We start from the raw sequence: 23,401 nt of genomic DNA, 5'->3' as shown, positions 1-23,401 counted from the left end.
GTGTATGTGAATTGGTTTAAAATCGACTCGCACGCACAGATGCCTTGTTTCCTACCCAGAAAAAGCAAGCGTATTGCTCCATCTCCTTCGGTGCACGTCGGCGCGTGTGCTCACCTGTGTGCACGTGCTCACCTGTGGTCGTCGGCACCCGTGTCCGCATCCTATCCTCCGCGCTCTGCTTTTGAAAGTGTCTGCGTGCGCAGGTCGTTTGCCATGTTTCTCCATGTAACACCGGTACGGATTCTAACACTAGCTCCTCGCTGGAGCCCTCAGCGCCCCGTAGGGCCCCGATGCACAGACACACCGTGCGTGTGTAGCCCGGCCCCGTGTCGCCCCAGGCGGCTGTGCGGCGAGCCTCCTTGTGGCTGAATCATCCCTAAGGAATAATGTCCTGCGTCCAGACGTGTGGTTTTTCATGGTTTTTGACTTGTGTTGCCAAGTTGTCCTTCAGGAGCGGGTGCCCTGAGGCCTTCACCTTTCCCAGGTCCCTGTCATGGGCAGATGAGGACATGCTTTTCATGCTTAACTTTTTACATGTTCTAATAAGTAAATCATTGCCTTACAAATTTTTATTTAAGAAATAAAATTTGAAACCACTGAACTGTACACTTAAAAATGGTTAAGGCGGTATGTCTTATGATTTTTTTTTTTTAAAGAAGGAAGTGAAGCTCTCGTAAGTATCACATTTCGTTAACTGTGAATGTCGGTATCCAGCGCAGGGCGGGACGGGTTCGTCCTTGCTGTTGGGTGGCCTTGCCGCGGTCTGCACTCGCTGTCGACCCTGAAAAGATTTTCGTGATTGTGTCACGCAGGCCAAAACACTAAGAAAACTCATCCAGCAGACGTTCAGACAGTTCGCCAACCTGAACAGAGAAGAAAGCATTCTGAAGTTCTTCGAGATCCTGTCCCCAGTGTACAGATTCGATAAGGAATGCTTCAAGTGCGCCCTCGGTGTGAGTGTGGGGGACGAAGGGGCACGCTGGGTCGCTTTGCTGTGCTTTTCTTACCCGCGTGTATCTATCAGAGTGAAATTGAATTTGTCACATTTTTAACAAGCTGAGAACATGGTATCAATGTGAGATGAAAATCACCTTTTTCGAAAGGTATGCCACGTTCATAGTAGATTATTTTATCCCAGCCCAGCGATTTGTTGATGAGCTGCGCTCGAAGGGCTAATTTACCTATTCATGTAACCTTCCCGGGAAACCATTCGCTTAGACTGCCTGGGCTGAGCACAGCTGAGCTGTCGAGGCTGGGCAGACAGGCGTGGGGTCAGTGGCGTTACGGGCATTCCGTGTTACTCGGTTAGAGAGATTGTGGCGAAGCCCACTGGTTCCTTCCTGTGTCATGGCTCTTTGTCTAAAATACATTTTTCTTTCTGCGACTTCTGTTTCCACTTGTTTCGCCTTCAAAAGTCGAGCTGGATCATTTCGGTGGAGCTGGCGATCGGCCCAGAGGAAGGCATCAGCTACCTCACGGACAAGGGCTGCAGCGTAAGTCTGCCGGCGAGGCCGCGCGCCCACCCGAGCCCGGCACCCACCTCGCGCCCACCCGAGCCCGGCACCCACCTCGCGCCCAACCGAGCCCGGCACCCACCTCGCGCCCGCCCGAGCCCGGCACCCACCTCGCGCCCGCCCGAGCCCAGCACCCATCTTGCGCCCAGCCCCATGTAGAAAAAGTGGTGTCGTGCCAAGGACGTGGGTGCTCGCTGGGCCACGCACAGCTGGGGGACGAGAGGGGTTCAGGACTCCTGTGGGCTGAGCAGGGGAGAAGCCAGGAAAGGAACCGCGAAAGGCCAGGGAGGCGGAAGGGCGCCCCCCGGGGCACGGGCCACCAGGCCGGGACAGAGTGGGCCTTGGGCCGGGCTGCGTGCTGCCAGAGGCCGGGGCGGGGGGCACGCGGGACCGCCTGTGGGTGTCCGTGCACGGGCGGGGAGGCCACAGGACACGCCTGTGTGTGACAGCGGAGTCGTGGGGACATTTTCCTGTGCAGGGAAGCCGAGGATGCGTCACCCCTGACCCAGAGTTCAGTGGCATGGCCGGTGCTGAGCGGGGCCACGTGACGCTCCCAGAGCAAGAGGCTTAAGCAGCTCGCTGTTTCTGAATAGATGTGTAGGGACCGTGACGCGCGAAACGACGCTGCCACGAGCTGCTAGGAGGGGAGGGGGCGGGTGGGCGTGTTCTGTCTGCATGAGAAAAGTTTCTTCTGCTGCGAAGCTGCAGTTTGTCCAGCCTGTCGGTGCGGGCGGGTCCTGCAGACACCGGCCGCCTCCACGTCAGGAAGTTTCAGAGACGTACTCGGGCCCGGCCCCTCCCTGGGGGTGCGGGAGCACGATGTTCACTCCGACCAAGGGTTTCACGCGGTCACCCCCAGGCTGGTGAGGACTCAGGTCCTCCGTTCCATGTCTTGTGTCTCCTCTCTGGTACCGGTGAGTCCCTCGTCCCGTTGCTGGGATGAGATGGAGTGCTCCTCGGCCGTCGGGAGCACGGCCTCGAAGCGAGCTCCGCGGACGAGCCGCTCCCCCCAACGCGGGGTGAGGCCCGCGGCTGGGGAGCCCTCCCAGCGTCGGTGGGCCACACTCCGTGCCTTTTCTTTCTGAAGCCCACACACCTGGCCGACTTCAATCAAGTGCAGACCATCCAGTATTCAAACAGCGACGACAAGGACAGGAAAGGAATGCTCCAGCTGAAAGTCGCAGGCGCGCCCGAGGTACGGACACGCCGGTCGCCGCGGGGCAGGGGGGGGCCCGAGACGGAGGGGCGTTGAGGACGAGGGTGAGGTCTTCACGGATCGTCAGAAGCACAACTTTCCCGTGTAATTGTTAGATGACAAATAGCAGTGCTTAAATGCCCCCAAGAAGAGAATGGGACACAGATTTAACAGGCGTTCGGGAGCGTCATTGTGAAGATGACTGAGAGTGACAGTGCGTACCCCGGAAATCAGCTTCGCAGACTTACGTAAAAACACGCCCACCCTGTGAGCTGCCGTCCGCGCCGTCCCCGGGGTGGGGGTCACGATCATGACCGCGGCGCCGGTGCGTCCTGCTCACGTGCCCCCCGCCGCTCCAGCGCTTTGCCCAGAGCCAGGTGCAGCCCCTGTCGGTCTCACAACCCAGTGGAAGGGGCGCCCCGAGGTGCTGGGGTCACCCCCACTGGGTAGCTGAGGGGACCGAGCCCGAGGGGTCGACCGCGGTCCCAGTAAGCGGTGGAGACGGTTCGCCCCGGACCGTCCAGAGCCGCGTTCCTCACGAGCCCGGCTCAGCGCTGCCGAGGTGGCGCGGCGCCTGCCGCGGGGGGCCGGGGTGCTCGCGGTTGCTCGTGCCGGTGGCCCCTGGGGGCCGGGGGCCCTCGCGGTGCCCCTGAGCCACCTCACCCGCCCTCGGCCTTCCTCTTCGGGTCGTGTCGTTTCTGAGGCTCGAGAAGTACACTGGATGGTACCTTAAAATCCTGAACCGTACTGCGCGCGGAGGGGCCCTGTTTGGCACCGTCCTTTTCAGACCGTCCTTCCCTGTTGCTCCCCCCCGAATAACACGGGGACGATGCAGGCGAAATAATGGTTCGCCGAGGGGGTTGCGAATGCTGCACGAATTAGCACGTGCCTGAATTTGAAAGTAAAATACGTCTTTGACGATCTCCTGGGTAACACTTAATGATAGGTCTCCAGGAAGTTTGTCAAAATCGCGTGTTTTATGTCTGATTTCTAAGCTCTTAGGCAGAACGTGCTATGCGTGCTAAAAATAATGAAATCTGACTAATTTTCTGTAATGTTAGAAAAATTATGATGGATGGTTTATAAAAATTTACTTCACATTAGTTTAGTTACTAAACTAGGCTCTGATTATCTAAATTCTTCTCTTAATTAGAATGTGCCAGAGAGGCCAGACATCCTGAAGGAAAATATTTTTTCACTTCCTTTTGTTCCAGAAAGTGAGTCTCCGTTGAAGTGATTTTCTGTCGTTTTCATCTGGGTTTGCCTTCTGTCACACGTTCTAGGAATAGCGTCCTTAAAGACCAAACTTCCTTTTTTGCGCAGACCGTGTGACAGATCTCGCTTCGCTCCCACCCCTCTGTTTGCGAGTGCCTAGAGATCTGATGTCAGCGCGCAGCTGTCCCTTTGATTGCTGGAAAGAACAATACCGGCTCTCTCTGGGTCTTCTCCCCTTGCAGCCTCTGACGGTGACAGCCCCGTCCCTGACCATCGCCGAGAACATGGCCGACTTGATAGATGGGTATTGCCGGCTGGTGAACGGAGCCACGCAGTCTTTCATCATCAGACCCCAGAAAGGTGAGCTGCCGTTTCTGTGCGAGCGGTCCCGCCGAGCTGTTCGCGAGCCTCGCCCCGACAGCCCGTGACCCCTCTTCTCCGTAAGTCTGTAAGTGCGAAGACCAGACGCACGACTCGGCCGCGGGTCTGTGTTCTTGTTTCCCCAGGGAGGGGATCCAACTCACCTCCCAGGGGCCGGGCTTTCAGTAGAGCTCACGGAAAGCTAGTGCGCTTTGAGCAACATACTCGGAGCATTTTCTAGGGTACCATTAGTATTTTTGAATAAACTTCCAGGATTCTGTTCTGGTTTTATTATTTTTTTCTTAAAGTGTCTCTTACAACTCGTAAATAAAGCCTCTTCTCCCTTTTTTCTTCTACAACTCAAAAGCTTTTTTCTTGTACATCCACGAACAAAATTAGCTCTAGGTCATGATGTGAAATGAATGATTAGGATGAAGAACTGTCTTGGAAACAGGGCTGTGCCCCATCAGAAACGACGGGGGCTTTTCGCAAGGGGTGTCTCGAGGGTCTGGACTTCTGAAGTCCTCCAGGGAAAACTTCCGCAGAGGAGCACGGCGCAGCGGGCGGACGCGCGGGGCGGGGAGCTGCGTACGTGCCGACCCCGGCCCTGTGCTGCCGTCCGCGGATTGCTCGACCTTTCTGTGCCTCAGCTCCTTGTCTGCGTCACCCGAAGAGTGGTGCCAGCTTCTGTGGGAGCTGGGAGGACAAGGGGCCTCACGTGTGACCCGAGCCGAGCCTGGCACGTCACTGTTCGTAGGTTTTTGTTCCCATCACCGCTGCTAGTTGCCGTGTGACCTCGACACACTGTGTGAACCTTGACGTCTAGATTCCTCATCTGTGAGAGGAGGGTGGTACCAGCCCTGCAGTGCGGTGGCCCCTGTAACGCAGGGGGCTCTGTGGCAGGTGGACACTCACCTCTGTGACGAGCACGCGTGCCGAGGAAAGAGCCCGGGAGGGCCGAGCGCTGTGCGGCCACGTGAGCCGAGCTGGGTCCGATAGTGACGAGGATCTAGAAAAGCACAAGGGGAGCAGACAACAGAGGCCTAAAGACACAGAGGACGCCCAGCCTCCCCGGCAGGCCGGGGCCCCATGTCGCAGAGCAGGGTGCAGGCCGTGTGGCTGCGTGCGTGCGTGAAGGAATCACGGGGACCGTGGCTTAAAAGTCAGTGGCACGATGCCGTGTCCTGAAAACAACAGCCAAACCCGTAAGCCACAGGCCAGTGAGTGCGTGCGTGGCTTCCAGGACGTAGCCAGCAAAAATGTTTTCCCCGCTGTGATCACACCAGTAAAGCCTGTTTGTTCGTTTTCTTCCCCAGATAGAGCATATGTTTGTTGGAGCTTGCTTTATAGGAAATACAGTGAGGAAGTTGGTTTTAGAAGTGTCTGAAGGCCTCTCGGGTAAAACTTTTGCAGCCATAAGCTCTTGAGTTTTCATTTTGTGCAATAAACAGGGGCAGATACGTTGCAAGTATTATTTCAATGTTTTGAAAGAATTCCCTCACTTGAAGATAGTATTTTGTGAGAATGTTAAATATGACATGGCGTCTGTCTCCTTTTTAGTAAATAGTTCTTTAAATTTCATGCTAATTTACCAAAATGTTCTTTAACAATTTATTGGTACAAATTAAAAAAAAACGGTCAGACATTAAGCATTAGATGAGCCATTCCATGTTTAAAGCTTCAACATCTTCCTCTGTTGGTTTTTAATTGGCTTTTTTCCTTCTCTAGGGAGAAATATTTTGATATCAAATCTAGTGAAATGAAGTGTATTAAGTTCTTCATTCATATGAAAAGAACATAACTGAGAATGCTTCTCGGAAACTAGTAGAGCGTTGGTCGTTGCCAATTTCATGTTGTCTTTATAGGATGAATTATTAAGCTTAATAATTTACTTATTCTGAATCACAGCGTATTTATTTATTACATAGCTTTTATAATAGATACCTAAAATGACAATATATTGCCTAATTGAAATGGTATTTTAAATTAAATGTTTAATGGACTGCATTCAGAAATACATTCAATAACCGTTTTCCCCTCTGAGGAAGTAAGAACTTCAGCAGTTCAAACAGGAGTCACAGGGGTGCGCTGTGTGAAAGGCCGTGGGGGGCGGGGTGCTGCTGGGCGTGGCGGAGCCGGCGGTGGCCGCCTTCCCTGGGTGACAGACTCATCGTAGGGTTTTCCAGTGATTCTGAGTCTGTAACTTGGTTATTTTGCTTGAAGACTTTGATACCAAAGTCTTAAAGAATGAAGAAATTTGGACTTCTTATACAAAGAATCCAAACGTGCAGGAGATGTGTATGTTCTTTGCTATGTAAACTCACGACTCTCCCTGCAAACGAGGCAGTTCGATCTTTGTGTTATAGGTAAATAAAGAGTCATTCAGAAAGAATCGCTGACTTGGGGTCCAGTGCCGATTCGGTTATTCATTTACCGAACAGTGGTCTGTGAGCCTCGAGCGCCAGGTGCTGCACTAGGTGTCAGGGACGCCTGCGGGCGCGCGCAGTCTCACCTTCGAGGAGCCTGACTCGCGGGACGCTCCCCGTCCAGAGCCACGCGAGTTCCAGGAGGGGCTCCGTGGAGGAGGCCGTGTGCGAATGGAGCTTGGGAAGATTGAGGGATGCTGCTTCCCCCAGTCGGAAGAGCATCTCTAAGGGGCAGAATGTGTGAGGGCAGCATGGCGCGGCCACGTGGGGTCGGGGGACGGCAGGAGAGTCTGGAGAGTGTGCCGAAGGTAACGCGAGCCGTCTGGAGGAGGGGGGCCGAGTTCGAGGGCAAACGCAAGGAGGACGTTCAGGGCAGACAGTGCACGTGAGCACACTGGGGGCGTTACCCAGGAGCTGCCCGGGAAGGCATCAGAGACGCGGGTGGTAGGCGGACCCCTACCTGCCTTTACGCCCTTCCCACAGACGCACCTGCAGATGGTGGGTTAAGTGTTGTGGGTTGAGCCCAGGTGCTGGCATTTCATCCTGAAAGCTGTGGCGAGACTCACATTTTAAGCAGGAGGATGACCTGATGAATTTATATTTGTAGAAGATTATTCTCATAGTAATGAGCCTGCTGGATTGATCTGGATAAAAGAGACTAAGCCAGCGGCTGCCGAGCTGCCTGCTCTAGGAGAGCAGGGGCGGGGAGTGTCGCCCCCGTCACCGAGCACAGGCTCGAGCTTCGCTGTGACGAGACCAGCGGGAGCCAGGCACTGCCCAGAGGGACGAGCCCGCCGGCCGTTGGCGGGAGGCGAGCACGGCGGGCGGAGGGCTCCCGGAGTGGCCCGGCCGCCCTGGCTCCCGGCCCCTGTGCCGCGTCCGTCCCTCGGGGGCCGGCCCTCCGTGCGTCTGCGCCCACACTTCTGCGTGTCTTCTGCACAGGGCTGGGGGACGCTGCTCATGAGCATGTTCGGTCCTTGGTCAGAGCGCTGACTTTGACCGGAAGACAGCCTCATCTTTTGGCGCCTCCTGGAAGGGCATCTCCCGCCAGGTCACCACCTGAGCGTGCTGTTGCCGTTAGGCAGGACCTTGTCACCATACGCGCCTGCTGCCTGACGGTTTACGTTCCGTACAAATATCGTGAATGAAACAAGAAAGCCCGAAATAGTATCAGCTTCCTTTAAAGGGTCGTGGCTGAAATGCTGGACCGCCTCTCATCCTCCCCAATTTCTGCTCGTAATCTTTTCAAGAGGAATAGAAGGAACCTCACCATTTTTTTCTTTTTTTTTCCACAGAAGGCGAACGGGCTTTGCCATCAATACCAAAGTAAGTGCCGCCTCGTGCATGTCGATGCTTCCCGAGCTCGAATCTGTCAGGGAATCACTGCGTTTTATCATCCGCTTGCCGGGACAGTCAGCTTTCCCCATGAGGCAGTAGGGATTTAGCAGGTATTTCCAGTAGGAAGTCGGTCGTAAGTCGCGTCATGTGTTTAGGTTTAACCAAACGTCTGTAATAAATTTTCCCTTTGCTTTAAGCTTAGTGGGGGCTCGAGGCGCGTAGTGGTGATACTGGGGAGGCAGGTGGCAGTTCCTTTAGAGCCATCGTGGGTCTTTACAAGAACTTGAAAGTAGCTGCTGTGCCGGCTGTTTTCCAAGTGAGAAAATTAAAAATAAGTAATTTATGTTAATTTTTTACTTGTTTGGTTCATAAATTTTTTAAGAGATACGTTGATTACAGAATTTTAAAAATTGAATAGTGACGCCAGAAAAACTTATTTAACACCCCCTCTGGGCTCGGCCAGTGTGCCAGGAGTGGGGGACCCAACGAAAGTGAGCCGAGGCCCGCGGACGCACAGGCCAGTCTGCGTGTCCAGCCATGCGCTGAGTGCACAGCGAGGTGTGAGCAGAACCCCGGGCACCTGCAGAGGACGCGTGCCCCCGGGAGGCCCAGCATCCTCTCTGCCCCGTCCTACACTGTTCTCCGCCGCCGGCCCCTCACTGGGCCCTGCGGCTCTGCTTCCTGACCCATCCGGCCCGTCCTCTCTGCTGCCTTCCCACGGCCCTTCCCCTGTTCATGCCTCTGTCGCTGTCACCCGTCTGGGCTATCCAGTAGACTCCTGTGTCGGGGTCCCCAAGACCCCCCCAGGATTCTCGATTCTCTAGAGAGGACCCAGCGTAGGTCACACTCGTGGCTGTGGTACAGCAGAGGGCCACAGAGCAAACCCAGCGCAGGGAGAAGGCGCAGGGATGACCTCCCGAGGGGACAGGGCAGGCCCCCAGGGGCCCTCTCCCAGCGAACTCGGGCCGGACGCCCCTGCTTCCGCTAGCGGGCGGTTGCCGCGCCTAGGAACGTGCCGAGCGCCCGCAGGCGCCCAGTGTGAACCGCGTCCGTGCGGACCGTTTGGGCACAGCGATGTCATCGTCGCACCTTCAGTTAGGGGGCAGTGGGAACCCCCCTAAAGTCCACGTCCCCAGCGACAGCCCCGGAGGACAGCAGTCCGTCCGTGCTCTCGCTGGGCTGACGTTTACTGCTCACCTCCCGCCCTGTCGTTCTGTCCACTCGGTCCCACAGCGTGAAGGACCCATCCTCAGTCCAGCCCTCGCGTGGCTCGCTGTTGCCCTGGGGACGAGTGCCAGCCTGCCGGAGCCAGCTGGCTGGGCCCCGCTCGCCCGCGTAGCCTCCCGCCACCGCTCCTCAGCCGCCCTGGCGTCTTGCAGGCGCTCAGTGCCACCCTCCTCTTCCCGCTGTCCCCTCGTCCTCGGCCGGGCCCTGTCCGCCTGGCTGGTCTCATCCTCGTCTCCTCCCCTGGAAACGTCCCAGGACCCCCTACTCCTGGGAGCGTCCCTCTGTCTTTGTCCGTAACATCTGCTTCGCCGTAGAACCGTCACGCTTTACAGTGACTCTCTGTGTGTCCACACCCCTGTGTCGCGTGGTGTCATAGTTCCGACACGGGCACAGTGGCTGTGCAGGTGCATGGGCGGACGGAGTGGGCCGGTTTGCGTCTAGCTGTCAGGCAGTGTGCTTCACAAACTCAGCAACGTTAATATTTATTAACGTCCCATGTCAGGCCTGGAACTCATGCTCAGAGGACCTTCAATTGTGGAAAGTCTCCAGGGAGTGACTTTGAAGCTTAAAACACAGGCATGTTAAGCATAGATATAAAAGCGAGTGAAGAAGGTCGTAGGTTAGAAGTGGTCGTAGATACTGGAAAAACTGAGTAGATAAAGCAAACCGTAAGGGAGCGGCGGCCCCTGTCCCCGCTGTCGCCCAGGAGGACAGTGAAATCCACACCCGAGTGAGCAAGGCGGCTCGCAGCGGCAGAGATGCGGTGTGGCCAAGGGGACCCCAGTCTGTTGGCCACAGAATGCGGACGCAGATGGGGCGCCTTCTTAGGAATCTGCCTGTGGCTTCCCAGGAAATGCATGCAGTTCAGCGGTAGCTGCGATACCGGGAAACTGATGATTTGTCAGAAAAGAACTTTTGTTAAACTTTTATAAAAAAGGTTTTTCACATATTTAGAAAACTCAATGAAAGTAACTCAATTCTGTGGCTTTATACCATAATTATTCATCATAAAGGGCTTTCAACTGCACACTGAATATTTCTAGTTCTCAAAAATGATCTTAATTCTGATATTTTCTAGTGTGAGTTCTATGCACCACAACAAGTTTCTATTCAGTGCTTCTGTAGTAAATGCTCACGTACCTGGAAAAAGCTTTTACTACAAAAAGGTCAAGGTAACTTTGACATCTGAAGACTGTAGGGTGCCTTTGTTCTGTGTGTTTTATTCTTTCCAAAAATTTTAAACTAAACTAAACTTGTATTTTTAAATCGTCACTAAAACTTTTGGTGAGACTTTTATGTGGGTCAGCATGTAAAGCGCTAATGTCATTAAGCCATCTCCTGAAACAAGTGGCCAGGCGCATTGAGCTTACCTCTGTCCAGTCTAAATGATGACACATGTGAATGTACTGCCTGCTTCCGATGCGTGCTGAGTTTAAGAAGGAACAGCCGTGCAACAGCGTTTCAGGTCATGTTTCAGAGCGCACATCTCAGTTCTAGGTGTTTTCCCCGCTCTGTGTCGTAACTCCGGGCGGTCCCTTGCCGCCTAGCATTTAAACGTAGCGTTTACGCAACCCGAGTCCGCCACTCTCAGTGGTACCGCAGCATTTTCTGTCACTGTCACGGGCTGCGCTCTCCGAGCAGGTCAGCGTTACTGGTTGTCTGTCATGATTTCTGCTCTTTAAAACGTGAAGGCGGATGGTTATTTTAAGGGCTTCGCGTGGTAGAGCCCGAGTTTTTAAAAAGCCTGCGCTCTGGCAGGTCAGTCCCCACGGGACGCGGCCCGGCCCCCCCGATGGCCGGCAGCGCTGGCGGGGGGCGTGGGGCCGCCTGGGCCCGCGGGCGGCGTTCACAGCATGTGCGTCTCTGTTGCAGGCTGGCCAACAGCGACAAGCAGGGGGTGCGGACACACGCGGTCTCCGTGTCAGGTAAGAGGCTCCGCGCAGACGCCGCAGAGCCGGCCGTGCGGGGGACGCGCCCACGGCAGGCGGGCGGCAGCAGCGCCGTGTGGCGGCCACGTCTCCTGGGACAGCTCGTGAAGGTCCAGCGTTCCAACTGCCTGCTTTGCGTAATGCGCCCGCATGAAACAGGCTTCCGTGTGGCTCGCTGATGTTTTCCGCACGAGATGCATACGTACGATGCCGTGTGACTCAAGAGTAAACAGAGCTCCAAGTGGTGTCTCGGTTTTACTGTCTTGTTCATGTTTAGAGTGAAAACGTTTACTTTTGAAGTTGCCATTGTAATTTATCTTTGCAGTTCAGCAGAATTTAACAATATACTTTGTATATTGTTTCTGAAGTTAAGGATACGTGAAACATTTTTTAAACAGTTTTTGTCTTTCACAATTAACATATAATGGTGTTTGAATATTGCTTTTTAAAAAATATAGTTAAGATACTGGCGTCAGAATTATGTTAACTCTTTGTTGGTGTGATGAGTGTGGTGTATTTTCTGTGCTGTGTTTTCAAAATATATGTGTCTTTTCCCCATCAAAAATGCAGAAAACAGGAGAAAGGGGAGAAAAAGGAAAAAACATCTTTTATGGAAGTGTGTGTGTGTAAATGTGTATCTGCATGTGTACACATAGTACATATGTGTCGTATACGCGCATATGTAGGTATACACGTATACGCATTCACACGCATGTACCCTGGTTTTAGATATACGAGTTGCATTTCTACAACACGCAGTAGCTTCCTCTTAACTCTAGTATCTGACCATCTGACTGAGAGGAAACCTGATCCCCGTTGGTTTAATTTGCCTTGAGTTAGCTTTCTCTGCAGCGAAGTTCTGTGCTCTCGCCCGGTTGGTGGCGGGATTCTTCTCCTGTCCCAGCGCACCGGTGTGACTGCTCGTGGTCCTTTCACTGTGCACAGACGCCCCACAAGCTCCTTTCAGGAGATGCTCCTGCGCACACTTGTGTGCTTGGTGGAGGTACTCTGGCGGCGAGCTCGGGTGTGACAGATGTGTGTCGGCTGCTATGGCCGAGTCATCGCCCGCTTCCTCACGGGGTGGCATGGAGGGTGGGGAGCCGGAGGCCTGGCGGGCCCGGGGCTGCCGGCGCGGTCTCAGGCGTACGGTTAGTCGGGGACGCTGTGGCCCTGAGACGTGCTCGGCCTTGGCGTTTGTCGCCCGTCCTCGTCCAGTCCTGCTGGGAGCGGGAGACCCGCATGTGAGCCGGGCCCTCGGGGAGTTTGTCATCTCCCCGGGGCGGGAGGGCCACCGCGTGCCCGGCGGTGGGCATGCCGGGCCAGCGGAGGGAGCACTCGCTGGGCATCGTTCGCGCAGATGAGGCTTGAGCCGGCTGAGCGATCCACCCGTGTCTGGGCGCCGCCCACTGGACTAGGAGCAGCGTGTGCCCCGCATGTCCCCACGTGTGCTGCTGGTCGAGGGAGCCGGGACGCCCGTGGGGCCCATCCGGGCTCTTCAGCCAGTGCTGACGTAAACGGGGCCGCGGGGCGCCTGCAGGTCTGGGGCTCCTCCCGAGTCCCTGGTCCCCTGCGTCAGCGTCCTCAGTTCTCCGGGTTCGAAACCCGAGTTCGTTTCTGGGACCGCTGTGGGCTTCACCTCGCGCGGCCAGGCCCTCCGTCATGCTCCCGCCTTCGTCATCGCCGCCTCCGTGTCCCGTCTCCAGAGGTGCGGACGTCGGTCCCCTCTCGACGTCCGTCCCCTCTCGACGTCCGTCCCTTGGCTGACGGCCACCACGCTTCTTTGAGTAGACGGGTGGTCTGCGGTCAGAGGGTCCCAGAGTCGCTCCGGCCCCCGCCCGCACGCGCGCTCTGGCCGGATGAAATTGGGAATTTGCCCCTCCGGCCCCACTTCCTCCCCAACGTTCCGCAGGAGCGGTCGCGTCGCGGGGTTCTTCTTATCGTCGCCCCTCAGAGTTGGCAGCACTGCCTCCCGAGGGCCCCCGCTCCGGTAACGGGGGGCGCGGGCAGAGGGCCGCGTGTCCAGTGGGCACCTCGTGCCGGCACTGGGTTGACAGCCCTGTCGCTCCTCCGTCATTCCGCCTACCGCTTGCTCCTCCGGTGGGGCCGGACCCGCAGGCCTGGCGAGCGTCCATCTCCGCGGAGACTGGTACAGGGCGCCTCGCCCGCCCAGCGGCCCACAGCCCGGCTCTTCCGCTCGTCCCGCAAGCTCTTGAGGAATACCTAGGCCACCGGTCCTGTCACCAGGCCCGAGGCTCGCTCTCTACCTTGCCACCTGCCCTGTGCCCTGTGGGTGCGGTGCGAGTGGGGAGGCCCCCCTGCGCCCCGATGCCCGCGGGCTCCGCGTCTGCGTCCCCCGTGGAGCCGGTGCCGTCCGCAGCCGGCGGCCGAGGCTGCAGCACGTCCCCGTGCGCTGGCCACGACTCGCCGCCTCCTCCAGCCCCTGGCCAGCCCCGCACGGGAGAGCGCGGCACCTTACATTTCCCACGAGCCCTAAGTGCCCGCTGTGCGCCGGGCACCGTTCTGGGCGCGGGGGCGCGGCCGCGAGCACAGCCGGCCCTCCCTTTACGGCCCCGGCGTCCCGTGGAGGAGACAGACCGCGGCGCGCGCTAAGGCAGGCGACGGCGCAGTCGTTTAAAACGTGGTCCGGGAAGGTCTCTGAGCAGGTGACAGGTGCGCAGGTCCCTGAGTGAAGTGGGAGGCAGCCACTGCCGACCTTGGGGCCAGTGAGCACCGGGCCCAGGAGCGGGGGCCGGGCGCGCCCAGCGTGGCCGAGGTGGCAGGCAGGGTCGGGCAGGGTCGGCCCAGCTCAGGAGCTCGGCCAAGGCCACAGGCCGCTAGGAGGTGACAAGTCTCTTCTTCCGTGTTCAGTGGGGTGTGCGTGGCATTAGACAGTGTCTCATTTAATCCCTGCTCACCCTCCCCCCACCGCACAGTTACGGGGCAAGAAACCCAGAGAGTAAACGACCTCGTGGACGGCCGAGCCGGGACTGCGTCGCCTTGCGGGACCTCCTGCGGGCCTTCGCCCAGTGAGGCCGCCTGATGCCCCGCCTCCGTCCCCACGCGAGAGGGTCCGCCCTGGCCGTGAAGGCCACGTTCAGATGTCACCGCTCAGGACAGCCTTCCGCAGTGTCCCCAGCCACAGGCGGGGGGTGCGACTCACGGCGGCCGTGGCCCCGCCCGGCCCGCATCGCGGCCAGAGGAGGGCGCCTGGTCCAGGCCCGGCCTTGGGCTCGGGGACCCCTCGCCTCTCCTTAGCCCACGCCGACACAGTCGGGAAGCCGGATGGTGTCCCCGGAGGAAGGGAGCAGTGCTTGGCGGAGGGCGTGGCTCCCGTGTGGTCCCCACTCGTGGGGACAGCACAGGACCGCGTCACTTTCGACGCCTTCTTTTTAAGTTGAGGCCATTGCCTTACGTCCCAGGCTCGGTGCCGACGATGCCGTGGTTGACGAGGTGGTCTGTCTGCTGTAGGCTTGATCTAAACGCCAGCTTTCAGGAATTTTTAAAACGTGTCCCAATTTAGAGTATTGTCGCCTAGTACATGCAAGGTTAGTTTTTATAAATTATACGCTGTACGACGTAATTTAATCAAATTAATGCTCCTGATCATCGGTGTGTTCAGAGTGGTAAGTATCATCCGATGCTGTTGGCTGGTTCCCAGCGCCTGACTTGCCGTAAGTTCTTCTCACTTCAGCCGTGGTGTTAGGAGAGACGGAGACACCTTTAGCCACTGGGAGGCCGACAGTTGTCCCTGAGCAGGGAGAGACAGGATGGCTGACTGTGCTGTGGGTGAATACAGAAGCGACTGATCAGACTGCCCCACTGTGCGCCTCATTTCCCCCGGGCCCCCTCTCTCCGCATCCCCCCCTCCGCATCCCCCCCTCCGCATCCCCCCTCCGCATCCCCCCTCCGCATCCCCCCCTCCACATCACACCATTTGAATGCTCTTCCCCTCTTGAGATCTAAGGCTGCCGCCAAATCCCATCCCTCTCCTCTCCGGTTTCTAAAAGACTTGAGAAAATACTCTGGCATCACGTAGGTGCTGAAGCGTCCACGTCACACGTTGTAAAGCAGCACCCTTGAGTTGAACTTGACCTCTCAGTGGCAGGCACGTTGCATTCACCCGAGGGCCCCTGGCAGGGAGTGGCTGGAGACACTTTCCCGTGAAAAAGAGCCCAGGTGAGAAGCAGAGCAATGATAAGAACGACACACATTTGCAGAGGATGTTTTCTTTACGAGCTCCTCCCCGGCCATGCAGGCCCTCAGCCCCGTGGATTTCGTTCGCGATGTGGAGAGTGTTTCCGTCTTCTGGCTAACACCCTCCACGTGATACCGGGCGATGCGGTGCTTCTGAGACTTTGAATCCAAGTGTAGCTCTGTCTCTGTAAAGTGCGCTTCGTGATTGGCAGCGTTTACGTGTGCTTGGCTCATAGCCTTCTTAGTCGTCTGGCTAAAATTATTAACAACGATGAATAAACTTTAATGATCTTTTTAAAATTTGTTACTAAAATACATGAAGCTCAGGTATCTCGCTATGTATAAAAACAAATATTGCTACTATCAAAAGACCCTGTTATTTATTTTCTTTACAGAGAAAAACTTTAAAGGACAACTCGACACTTTTAAACTATAAATTCTAGAATTTAACTTGAGGCTCCCCTACCCCTCGTTTGTAGCATGTTGTGGCTGCAGAATAATTGAGTAATTTATTAAAATCAAGGTGCATGAGTTAGGACGAAAATATTTGATACTTTTACAAGCAAGAAATCGTATGGATGAATGAATGTTATTAAGCTTTTGAATGTTTAATTTTTAAAACTTTTGATTGTGGGGAATTTCGGACATACAGAGCAAATAGAATAGAGTCGTGCGATGACCTCCGGGTGCTCACCACCCAGGTTCGCTCGCTGACCGCTGTGGCCAGTCGTGTCTCACCTCCGCCTCCACCCATCGCAGAAACACCCGTTCCCCAGGAGTCGTAACGTGTCTAAGGGCCAGCTACGCAGTGCTGGCGGACCTTGGTTTGCTGCGTCTCCCGTCTGTCTCCTCTGTCCAGCAGGACTCTTTCTTTTTTCTCTTCCCCGATTGCAAGTTATCTATTGAAGAAACGGTGACGTGCTCGCGTTCCCCACCCACACCCCGGACCTGGCCGGTCGCAGCTCTGTGCTGTCGCGTCGAGTGTGTCCCTCGCAGGCCCCTGTGGTCCCGCATCTCCTGCAAGCTAGTCGCCAGGCCTGAGAGGAGAACCGCGGCATGCCATCTGGAAACGCTGCCAAACTTTATGTTCACCTCCACTTTTTTCTGCCCCTAACATGCCAGTAACGCCTGCGAGTTGGGCTATCTCCCCGGGCCCAGGCCTGACGTCCAGATCCGTGTGGGGGCCCCTCCCACGCCCGACGCCCCAGTCTGTGTGGGGGCCCCCTCCCACGCCCGACGTCCCGGTCCGTGGGGGCCCCTCCCGCGCCCGACGTCCCGGTCCGTGGGGGCCCCTCCCGCGCCCGGCGTCCCGGTCCGTGGGGGCCCCTCCCGCGCCCGGCGTCCCGGTCCATGGGGGCCCTTCCCGCGCCCGGCGTCCCGGTCTGTGGGGGGGCCCCTCCCACGCCTGGCGTCCTGGTCTGTGTGGGGGGCCCCCATCCCCCTCCCGCGCCCGTGTCTCTTCTGCCGCCTGTGTCGCTGCGCAGAGCTGTCGTGTGTCCCTCCTTTGACTTCACTTTGATCTGCCCTCTGTCGCCATCATGCACGGCGATGTTGCTTCTCCAGTTCCTTACGGTCTGTGATGTGTCTCCTCGGTCCAGTTGCCTTTCCGATGCGTTTCTGAGTGGTGAACGAGGGTGCGGATGCATAAATGATGCTCGCGGTGGGGGCTTTGGCATCTGCATGTTCAAACATCCTCATCACCAGGTTTTTATGGTCAGGGGACTTATTTAAGGTGCCTTTGAAGGTCTGCAAGTCTGTTTTCGCTGATGATTTGGGGAGAAATGACCCAAAAAGCTCTTTCACAAAGCAGGTTCTAGTAGTTTCCTGCAATTTTTTTCTCCCCCATGGTTGAATATTAGATGCGCCTTGAATTATTTATTGGTCTTTGTTTTTTGTCTCGTTTCATTTTGTTTTGGTTTTCTTATTTGTAAAAATATCTGTGCCTCTACATGGCTGGCTCTGAGGAGCTGTGAGACTTGTTATGTCTTGCTAAAAGTTTGCTTCTAGCGCTAATCTTTGCTAAAAGAGGAGATTGCATTTTAAAATATTAATGTGTTTTTAAAACCCAAATCAATCATAATAAGAAATTGTGTCAGTAGTCAGATAAAATGTTGCAATTTTGTGTTTGTTTTTATAGCTATACCTTAAGATGTAACGGAAGTTTTCTTTTGAATTGAAATAATGTTTCTGTTTTTCTCTTTTCTCCTCCTGCCTCTTCGCACAGGAGTCAGTCACTGCCAGCATAAAGTTAAGAAAGCCAGGCGCTTTCTCCCTTTGGTCTTCTGTGCCCTCGACCCTCCCCCCGCGGGTACTGCCCTCACTAACCGCAGTGCCCATGCCCGGACCGGACCACGCGCTGTGGCTGGCCCCGCGCAGAGGCACCTTTCCTGGGTGTCCGCGTGTGTGCTGCCCGCTGCCCGGCAGCGACGGGGGTGCGGGTGCGGGTGCGCGCGCAGGTCTTTGGGCCGCTCTCCCGAGAGCGGACTTTCCTTTGCCTGCTTGCAGATTCGTACGTGCATGGCAGGCCCGGAGGAGCTTCCGGTGCCACCGTGGGTCTTAGTGTTGTACCCCGGGGGCCGGCGGACACGCCGTGTTTGCATCTGGTAGCGCATGCAGCTGGATGGGGAGAGTGGCCGCGAGGCCCGGGGGCTGCTTTTTCTGCTTCGGGGGCAGCTGTTCAGGGGTGCCGCAGCCAGGCTGCTAGGAGGGTTTTCCAGGAAAGCAAAGGTGATTTGTAATAATGGAACAGGAATTTTTCCAAATGCCGTGTCAGTATAAATGGAAACTTGACTTGTCGTCAGAGCCTCAAGTGCCAAACTGCTTCAGGGCTGGGCTCACCAGAGGAGCCCCAGCCGGTCCCCTAGTCGTCATTTAGCACACACACGACTCACTGGTAGTGTTGAGGGGGATAGAAGCCATTTTTACCATTTAATCGTGAGAGGCAGTCTAATTAATTTTGCTTGGCATTAAACTGACTTTAAACTCTACAGCACTGCTATGTAACTGTATGATGTGTTGACAGCTTAAAACTTAGCATAATGCCTTAAATCAAGTAAACATACTTACTGCTACAATCTTTCCTTTAGCTTTCGAATTAGACCTTGGGGGGTATTTTTTTTGTTTTCCTTACGCTTTGATTTACTTGTCATTTTAATAGTGTTTTCCCTCTCTCCCCTCCTCCCTCTCCTCTCTCTCCTTCCCTCTCTCCCGCCCTCCCCCCCTTTCTTTGCATGCCACCTGGATCTGCAGATGAAATTAGTGGGGACGGTAATATTCATTTTCACATTCATGTTACTAATATAAGATAATTATTTATTGATGTAAATGTAGTTCAATATTTAATGAAAGGCGAAATGTGGTTTTAAGCCAGCAGAACAAGTCCGAAAGTGATGGGCTGAACAAATGGTCTCTTACAAATCGTTTGGGGCTTTGACACGGAAAGCTTATGTTTATTACATCAGCGGTAAATTTGAGTCATATGAGCTCATAGTGAATTTTTAGATTTCATTATTAAAAATGTAGAGTCAGAGAAAACAGTGTCAAAATGGTGTCACTCAGCAAGATGAGTCCTACTGGACAGCAGTGGCTGTCCAGGAAAGCAAAGGTGATTTGTAATAATGGAACAGGCATTTAGTGTCTCCTGTTTCCCGTTTGCCTCGGGCACGGCCTGTGTGAAACTTTGCACCGTTTATACAAAAGAAGGGGGAGGGGCGTTTGTGCGCCTCGTGATTACATGGAAGGTGGACGCGGGCGTCACCTCTGTTCGCCGTGGCGAGCGGGTTGGTGACTCTGGCTCAGTGAGCGGAGCCCTCGCAGCGAAGGCCCTGGACTCCGTGTCCTCGGGGACGTGCACCTGCTCCGCGGCTCTTGCAGCCCGGGGTTTGAGCTCATTTCTAGGCGGAGACCCTGGCCGTGGCCGGCCGGCAGCGTCGCGGCGGGCCCCCGTGGGAGCAGGGTCCACCCTGCCCCTGCTTCTGTCTTCGCTGTTGTGCCGCTGAGCAAACGCGGTCACAGGGCTGAGGGACGAGCTAGCCCGCGGCCGCCGGACGGGCTCAGGCCCCCGCCCCAGCCTCACGCCCCCCCCGCCCCCCTTCCCCCCGCTGTCCTGGGTCCTGGCTGCAGCCCACGCGCTGAGTCATCGTGAGCAGATTGCTCCGTGTCCTGCGTCCGTGATGCGAAGGGCCTCCGGGGTTGGGGGGGTCGCTGCAGCAGCCCGAGAGCTAGAGAAACGGCGGCACGTCATCGGCCGTCACCAGCTGTGTGTGAAACGGAGCTACCATGCATTTTCCCCGCACCCGAATCTCCCGGGACAGGGCCCCTAAGCGCTGTTGTTCCCATGTGGCCGACGAGTGAGCCAGGCCTCAGGCGTCGCATCACAGGTCTGGGCCAGTGGCCCACAGCCCGGGGTCCACGGGCCAGACGCGCGCGCCCCCTCCTTTCACGTTGCCCTTGAGCTACATTGAAGAATGAGCGGTGCATTCTTCAATGGTTGGAAAATCAAAAGAACAGTATTTGTGGCATCAACTGCACGAAATTCAAAGTTCAGCATCGCCGAGTGAAGTTCTGTTGGAACAGTCACGCCTCTTTGTCACCTGGTCGCTGTGGCTCTTCCTTACCCACTGGAGTGGGGACAGCAGAGCCGAGTGGGCGCAGCCGAGACTGTGCGACCGGCCAAGGAGTCGTACAGCTAGCTCAGGTCGGGGCGAGGCCTGCGTCCTGGCCCGAGAGCAGACCCTCCCCGCAGACCCTCCCCGCAGCTCCCTGCGGCTCCAGGCCCCGCGTGTCGCAGGCAGGGAAGGAACTGTGCAGTTGGTGAGTCCGCTGACTGGCCAAAGCCGTCTAGTCACAGCGCGGGTGGGACCGGTGACTCATTCACACTTCCCGATGACAGCGGGGGGGGGTGGGGGGGGGCCCGTCATGGGACCAGCTGGCAGAAGGTCAGGTGTCCAAGCCAACACCAGTGCCACCAGGGGAGAAGGGCCACCGTTTCCTTCCAGGCAGGCGGAGGAGGTGTGGGACAGTCACCTGTCTGCAGCCTCTGCCCCAGGAAGCTCAGCAGGGTGTCAGCGCCCACACGTTTTTGAGCCTGGAAGTTTCCGTGGGGCCCCGCGACGGCGTTCCTCGCCCACGGAGGCCCCTCCGAGCCTGCAGCCCGACCCCCTTCCCGGCGACGCCAGAGGCCTCAGGCGCGTTCTGCGCGGTGTTCCCCGTGGCGACTCCCCGTGCGTCTTTTCGCCTCGCGTTGAGATGGGAGCTCAGCGCGCCCCTCGCTTCCGCGCTGCGGCGGCCGCCTGTTCCCTGTGCCCCCCCGTCCCCACTCGTCACGACACCAGGCCTTCCGCACTAGAACGTCGTCCAGGGTTTCCGGGGTCTCCACATTCAGCTCACGGGCCAGCGACCCCCAGACTGTCTCCCGAGTCCACAGTAGCCGGGGGCTCCCGGAGCGGCCCCGGGGGGACGTTCCGCGTCTCACGAGAACACGCGCCCATCAATGGGCCTGAGGACGGCCGTGCACTGGAGCGCCGTTCTGGTGCCAGTCCCCAGGGAGTGGCTTTGGGACCTCGAGAAACTTACATACCCTCTGGGTGCCTCAGTTTCCTGCCCGCGAAACAGGGACGATGACATCAGCACCACCTCTTGGACTTTTTCAAGGGTGTCAGCGCCGACACGTTTCTGACCCCGTGCGTCATTGTGGCCGCGTCCGCGTGCAGTCAGCTCTCGCGTGTTCCCTGCGGGCGTCAGTGCCGAGTGGAGGGCGCGGATCTGCGAACGTGTCTCCTGCTCTCCTGACGGTCTCCGTTGACCATGCCATTCCTTGGGAGGCCCCGGCCGTCGCGGGCTGGGCTCCAGGTGTCGAGAGGCCCGGGGGTGTGTAAAAACGCCTCTCCCGCCTGCGTCGCACCGTCCCGCAATCCTAAAGCCAGGAAGTTAAAACAGAGTAGAACCAAGTCGACATCGAGACTTCTTGGAGACACGTGGCCAGCGTTGCCATTCGCAAACGCCTGTGGCGGTTACAGTGGGACTTCAGCGGGTCCGCGCACCCTGAGCAGTATGGGCCCCGCTCTGCGAGAACCCGCGCAGGAAGGGCACGCGCTCCTGCCTTCTCTGTTCACGCGACCCCCACGGCACACGTCTGCGCCCCAGGTGTCATTACGGGTATTTCCCAGGTGGCCTGGATGATCCCCGCAGGTTTCCTGTGGAACTCACAGCGCGTCAAGGGGGGAGAGCGCAGGCTCCTCCTGGCGACCGGAGTTTCCCCGGCGCGGTTTGTGCGCTAGCCTGACGCGCGCCAGCCTTGCCACTTCCCGTGCGTCGGTGTTTCGGAAGTTGGTATCTCCGCTGAGGGCTGTGTGGAAGGGGGCATCCCCAGCAGCCGTCACGGCCAGACAGACGGGGCGGCCGAGCCTCTCGGCCGGTGGGGAGCCCAGCGCCCCCAGCGCCCGCAGCGCCGAGTCCCCGCAGCAAGCGCAGGAGCAAAACCTCATGCACTCAGCAGGGCCGCCCTCAGCCAGCATGGCCCCGAGTCCTCGCAGCGACCTCGTTTGACATGTGAGGGCGCAGCTGAGGCAGAGCCGGGCAGGGCTTTCGGGGTCGGGCAGGCGGCCCCGGCGCGTGGTCCTGTGCGTCGTCCCGAGTGCCGCGCTCCGCCCTTCGCTCCTCGGCTGCTCTTTCCCACGTCCACAGGGACGCGGCCACTCATGCCACGTTCCGTCTCCCGCTCGGCAGGTGCTCACGCAGCACCCGCTCCGTGCCGGGCACACAGGGCTCTGCTCCCCTGGGGACGGGGGCCGTCAGTGGGTAGGGAAAGATACCGAGGAAGGTTAAGGTCATGGGTGTGGGGGGCAAGTCACTTTGCGGAGGGTGACGCTGAGCAGGTGGCACTCTGGCTGAAGCTGGAATTGCTCTGAGCAGCAGGAGCGGTGGCCGGTGGGCCCTCCGTGAGGTGGCCCCACTTTGCTGTCGGGCAGTTTTGTGCCTTCTCCATCCAGGCGGCAGACACTTTTTCCCTGACAAACCTTAAGGATGGGGACAGTGACCCCCCCTCCCATGGCCCTGTGACACTTTGGTGCCCGTGGAGTTGCGTAGTCCCTAGCGTCTCCTTAGGCGAGGAGCCAGGTGCAGGGCTGGTCGGAGATCCTGGAGCCATGTAGCGACAGGGCGGCCGGCGGCGGGGAGCGGAGCTGGGAGGGCCAGGGAGGTCTGGGCAGCTTTCGTCCCGGAATCCGGCCACCTCGGCCTCAGCGAGCGCCTTGTCCGTCCTAAGGCCTGTGTAGAGGAGGCAGGAAGGGAGCACCCGTTTGTGGCCATGCGGCCTCTGTCTCGTTAGCTTCCGGGGGGAGAGGCCGCAGCCGCGCCCGCTGGTGACCGGCTGTCGAGAGTGAGTGGGCGCCCGTCCGCGTCGGCCCCCCTGAGAGCAGGAGCCGCCCCGCCAAGTCCCGTTTCTCGCGTGGGCCCCGCGGCTCCCTCCCGTCTCCACGTTTCACCCCACGGCGCCTTCTGTTAGAGCATCTTACCCGAAAGCAAAGCCGAGGGCCTGGGACGGGACAGTCGACTGTTCCTGACGTTCCGTGAGGACAGGATGAGAGGGAGGAATGTAGAAACAAAGAGCGGAGAGTCTGAGGCTGGTTCACGTTTTCTTTAGTCCTGTGTGTGATGTTATTGACGAAGTTAGAATAATATAGATTATCTACCTGTCACATATAGTACTTCTGGATGCTTCATACTTGCTAAATGTCCTAAAAGAGAAATAACTTTACATTCTGCCGGCTGAAATTTTAGTGATGATTACAAATTCAGGAACAAATTCTCCCAGGAGCTCTGAGGTTTGATCTCAGCCATTACCACAGCCATACGTGGGGCGAGTGAGTCCTGGAGTCTGAGCTGCATTTAGTCTCCGTTTGTTTGGTTCGTGTAATTTTAACATCCAAATGAAGCAACAGCAGCACGTCAGAGGAGAGGGCTGCGAGCTTTCGGCCTCTCCGGGGTCCCCGGGGGCTGCCGGCT

At 57.2% G+C, this 23,401-nt stretch overlaps 1 protein-coding gene across 23 annotated transcripts in view; it reads left to right on the top strand.

Annotated features, from left to right (window-relative positions):
* Nucleotides 1–23,401, top strand: part of PTK2 (protein tyrosine kinase 2) — a 131,386-nt gene that overhangs the window by 61,343 nt on the left and 46,642 nt on the right. For 12 of the 23 annotated variants that reach the window (XM_016133577.2, XM_036233087.1, XM_016133580.2 and 9 more), the window contains 8 exons: nucleotides 813–953; nucleotides 1,416–1,493; nucleotides 2,602–2,709; nucleotides 4,167–4,284; nucleotides 8,006–8,036; nucleotides 11,148–11,200; nucleotides 17,622–17,705; nucleotides 18,647–18,664. In XM_016133577.2, coding sequence (XP_015989063.2) covers nucleotides 813–953; nucleotides 1,416–1,493; nucleotides 2,602–2,709; nucleotides 4,167–4,284; nucleotides 8,006–8,036; nucleotides 11,148–11,200; nucleotides 17,622–17,705; nucleotides 18,647–18,664 — 631 coding nt within the window. The remainder of the gene's footprint in view (nucleotides 1–812; nucleotides 954–1,415; nucleotides 1,494–2,601; nucleotides 2,710–4,166; nucleotides 4,285–8,005; nucleotides 8,037–11,147; nucleotides 11,201–17,621; nucleotides 17,706–18,646; nucleotides 18,665–23,401) is intronic. The other 11 variants (XM_036233092.1, XM_036233084.1, XM_036233083.1 and 8 more) reach the window with 2 other exon arrangements.

The sequence above is a fragment of the Rousettus aegyptiacus genome, unplaced genomic scaffold (genome assembly GCF_014176215.1).
Source record: "Rousettus aegyptiacus isolate mRouAeg1 unplaced genomic scaffold, mRouAeg1.p scaffold_m13_p_15, whole genome shotgun sequence".
Taxonomy (NCBI): domain Eukaryota; kingdom Metazoa; phylum Chordata; class Mammalia; order Chiroptera; family Pteropodidae; genus Rousettus; species Rousettus aegyptiacus.
This window is presented reverse-complemented; position numbering and strand designations above follow the sequence as displayed.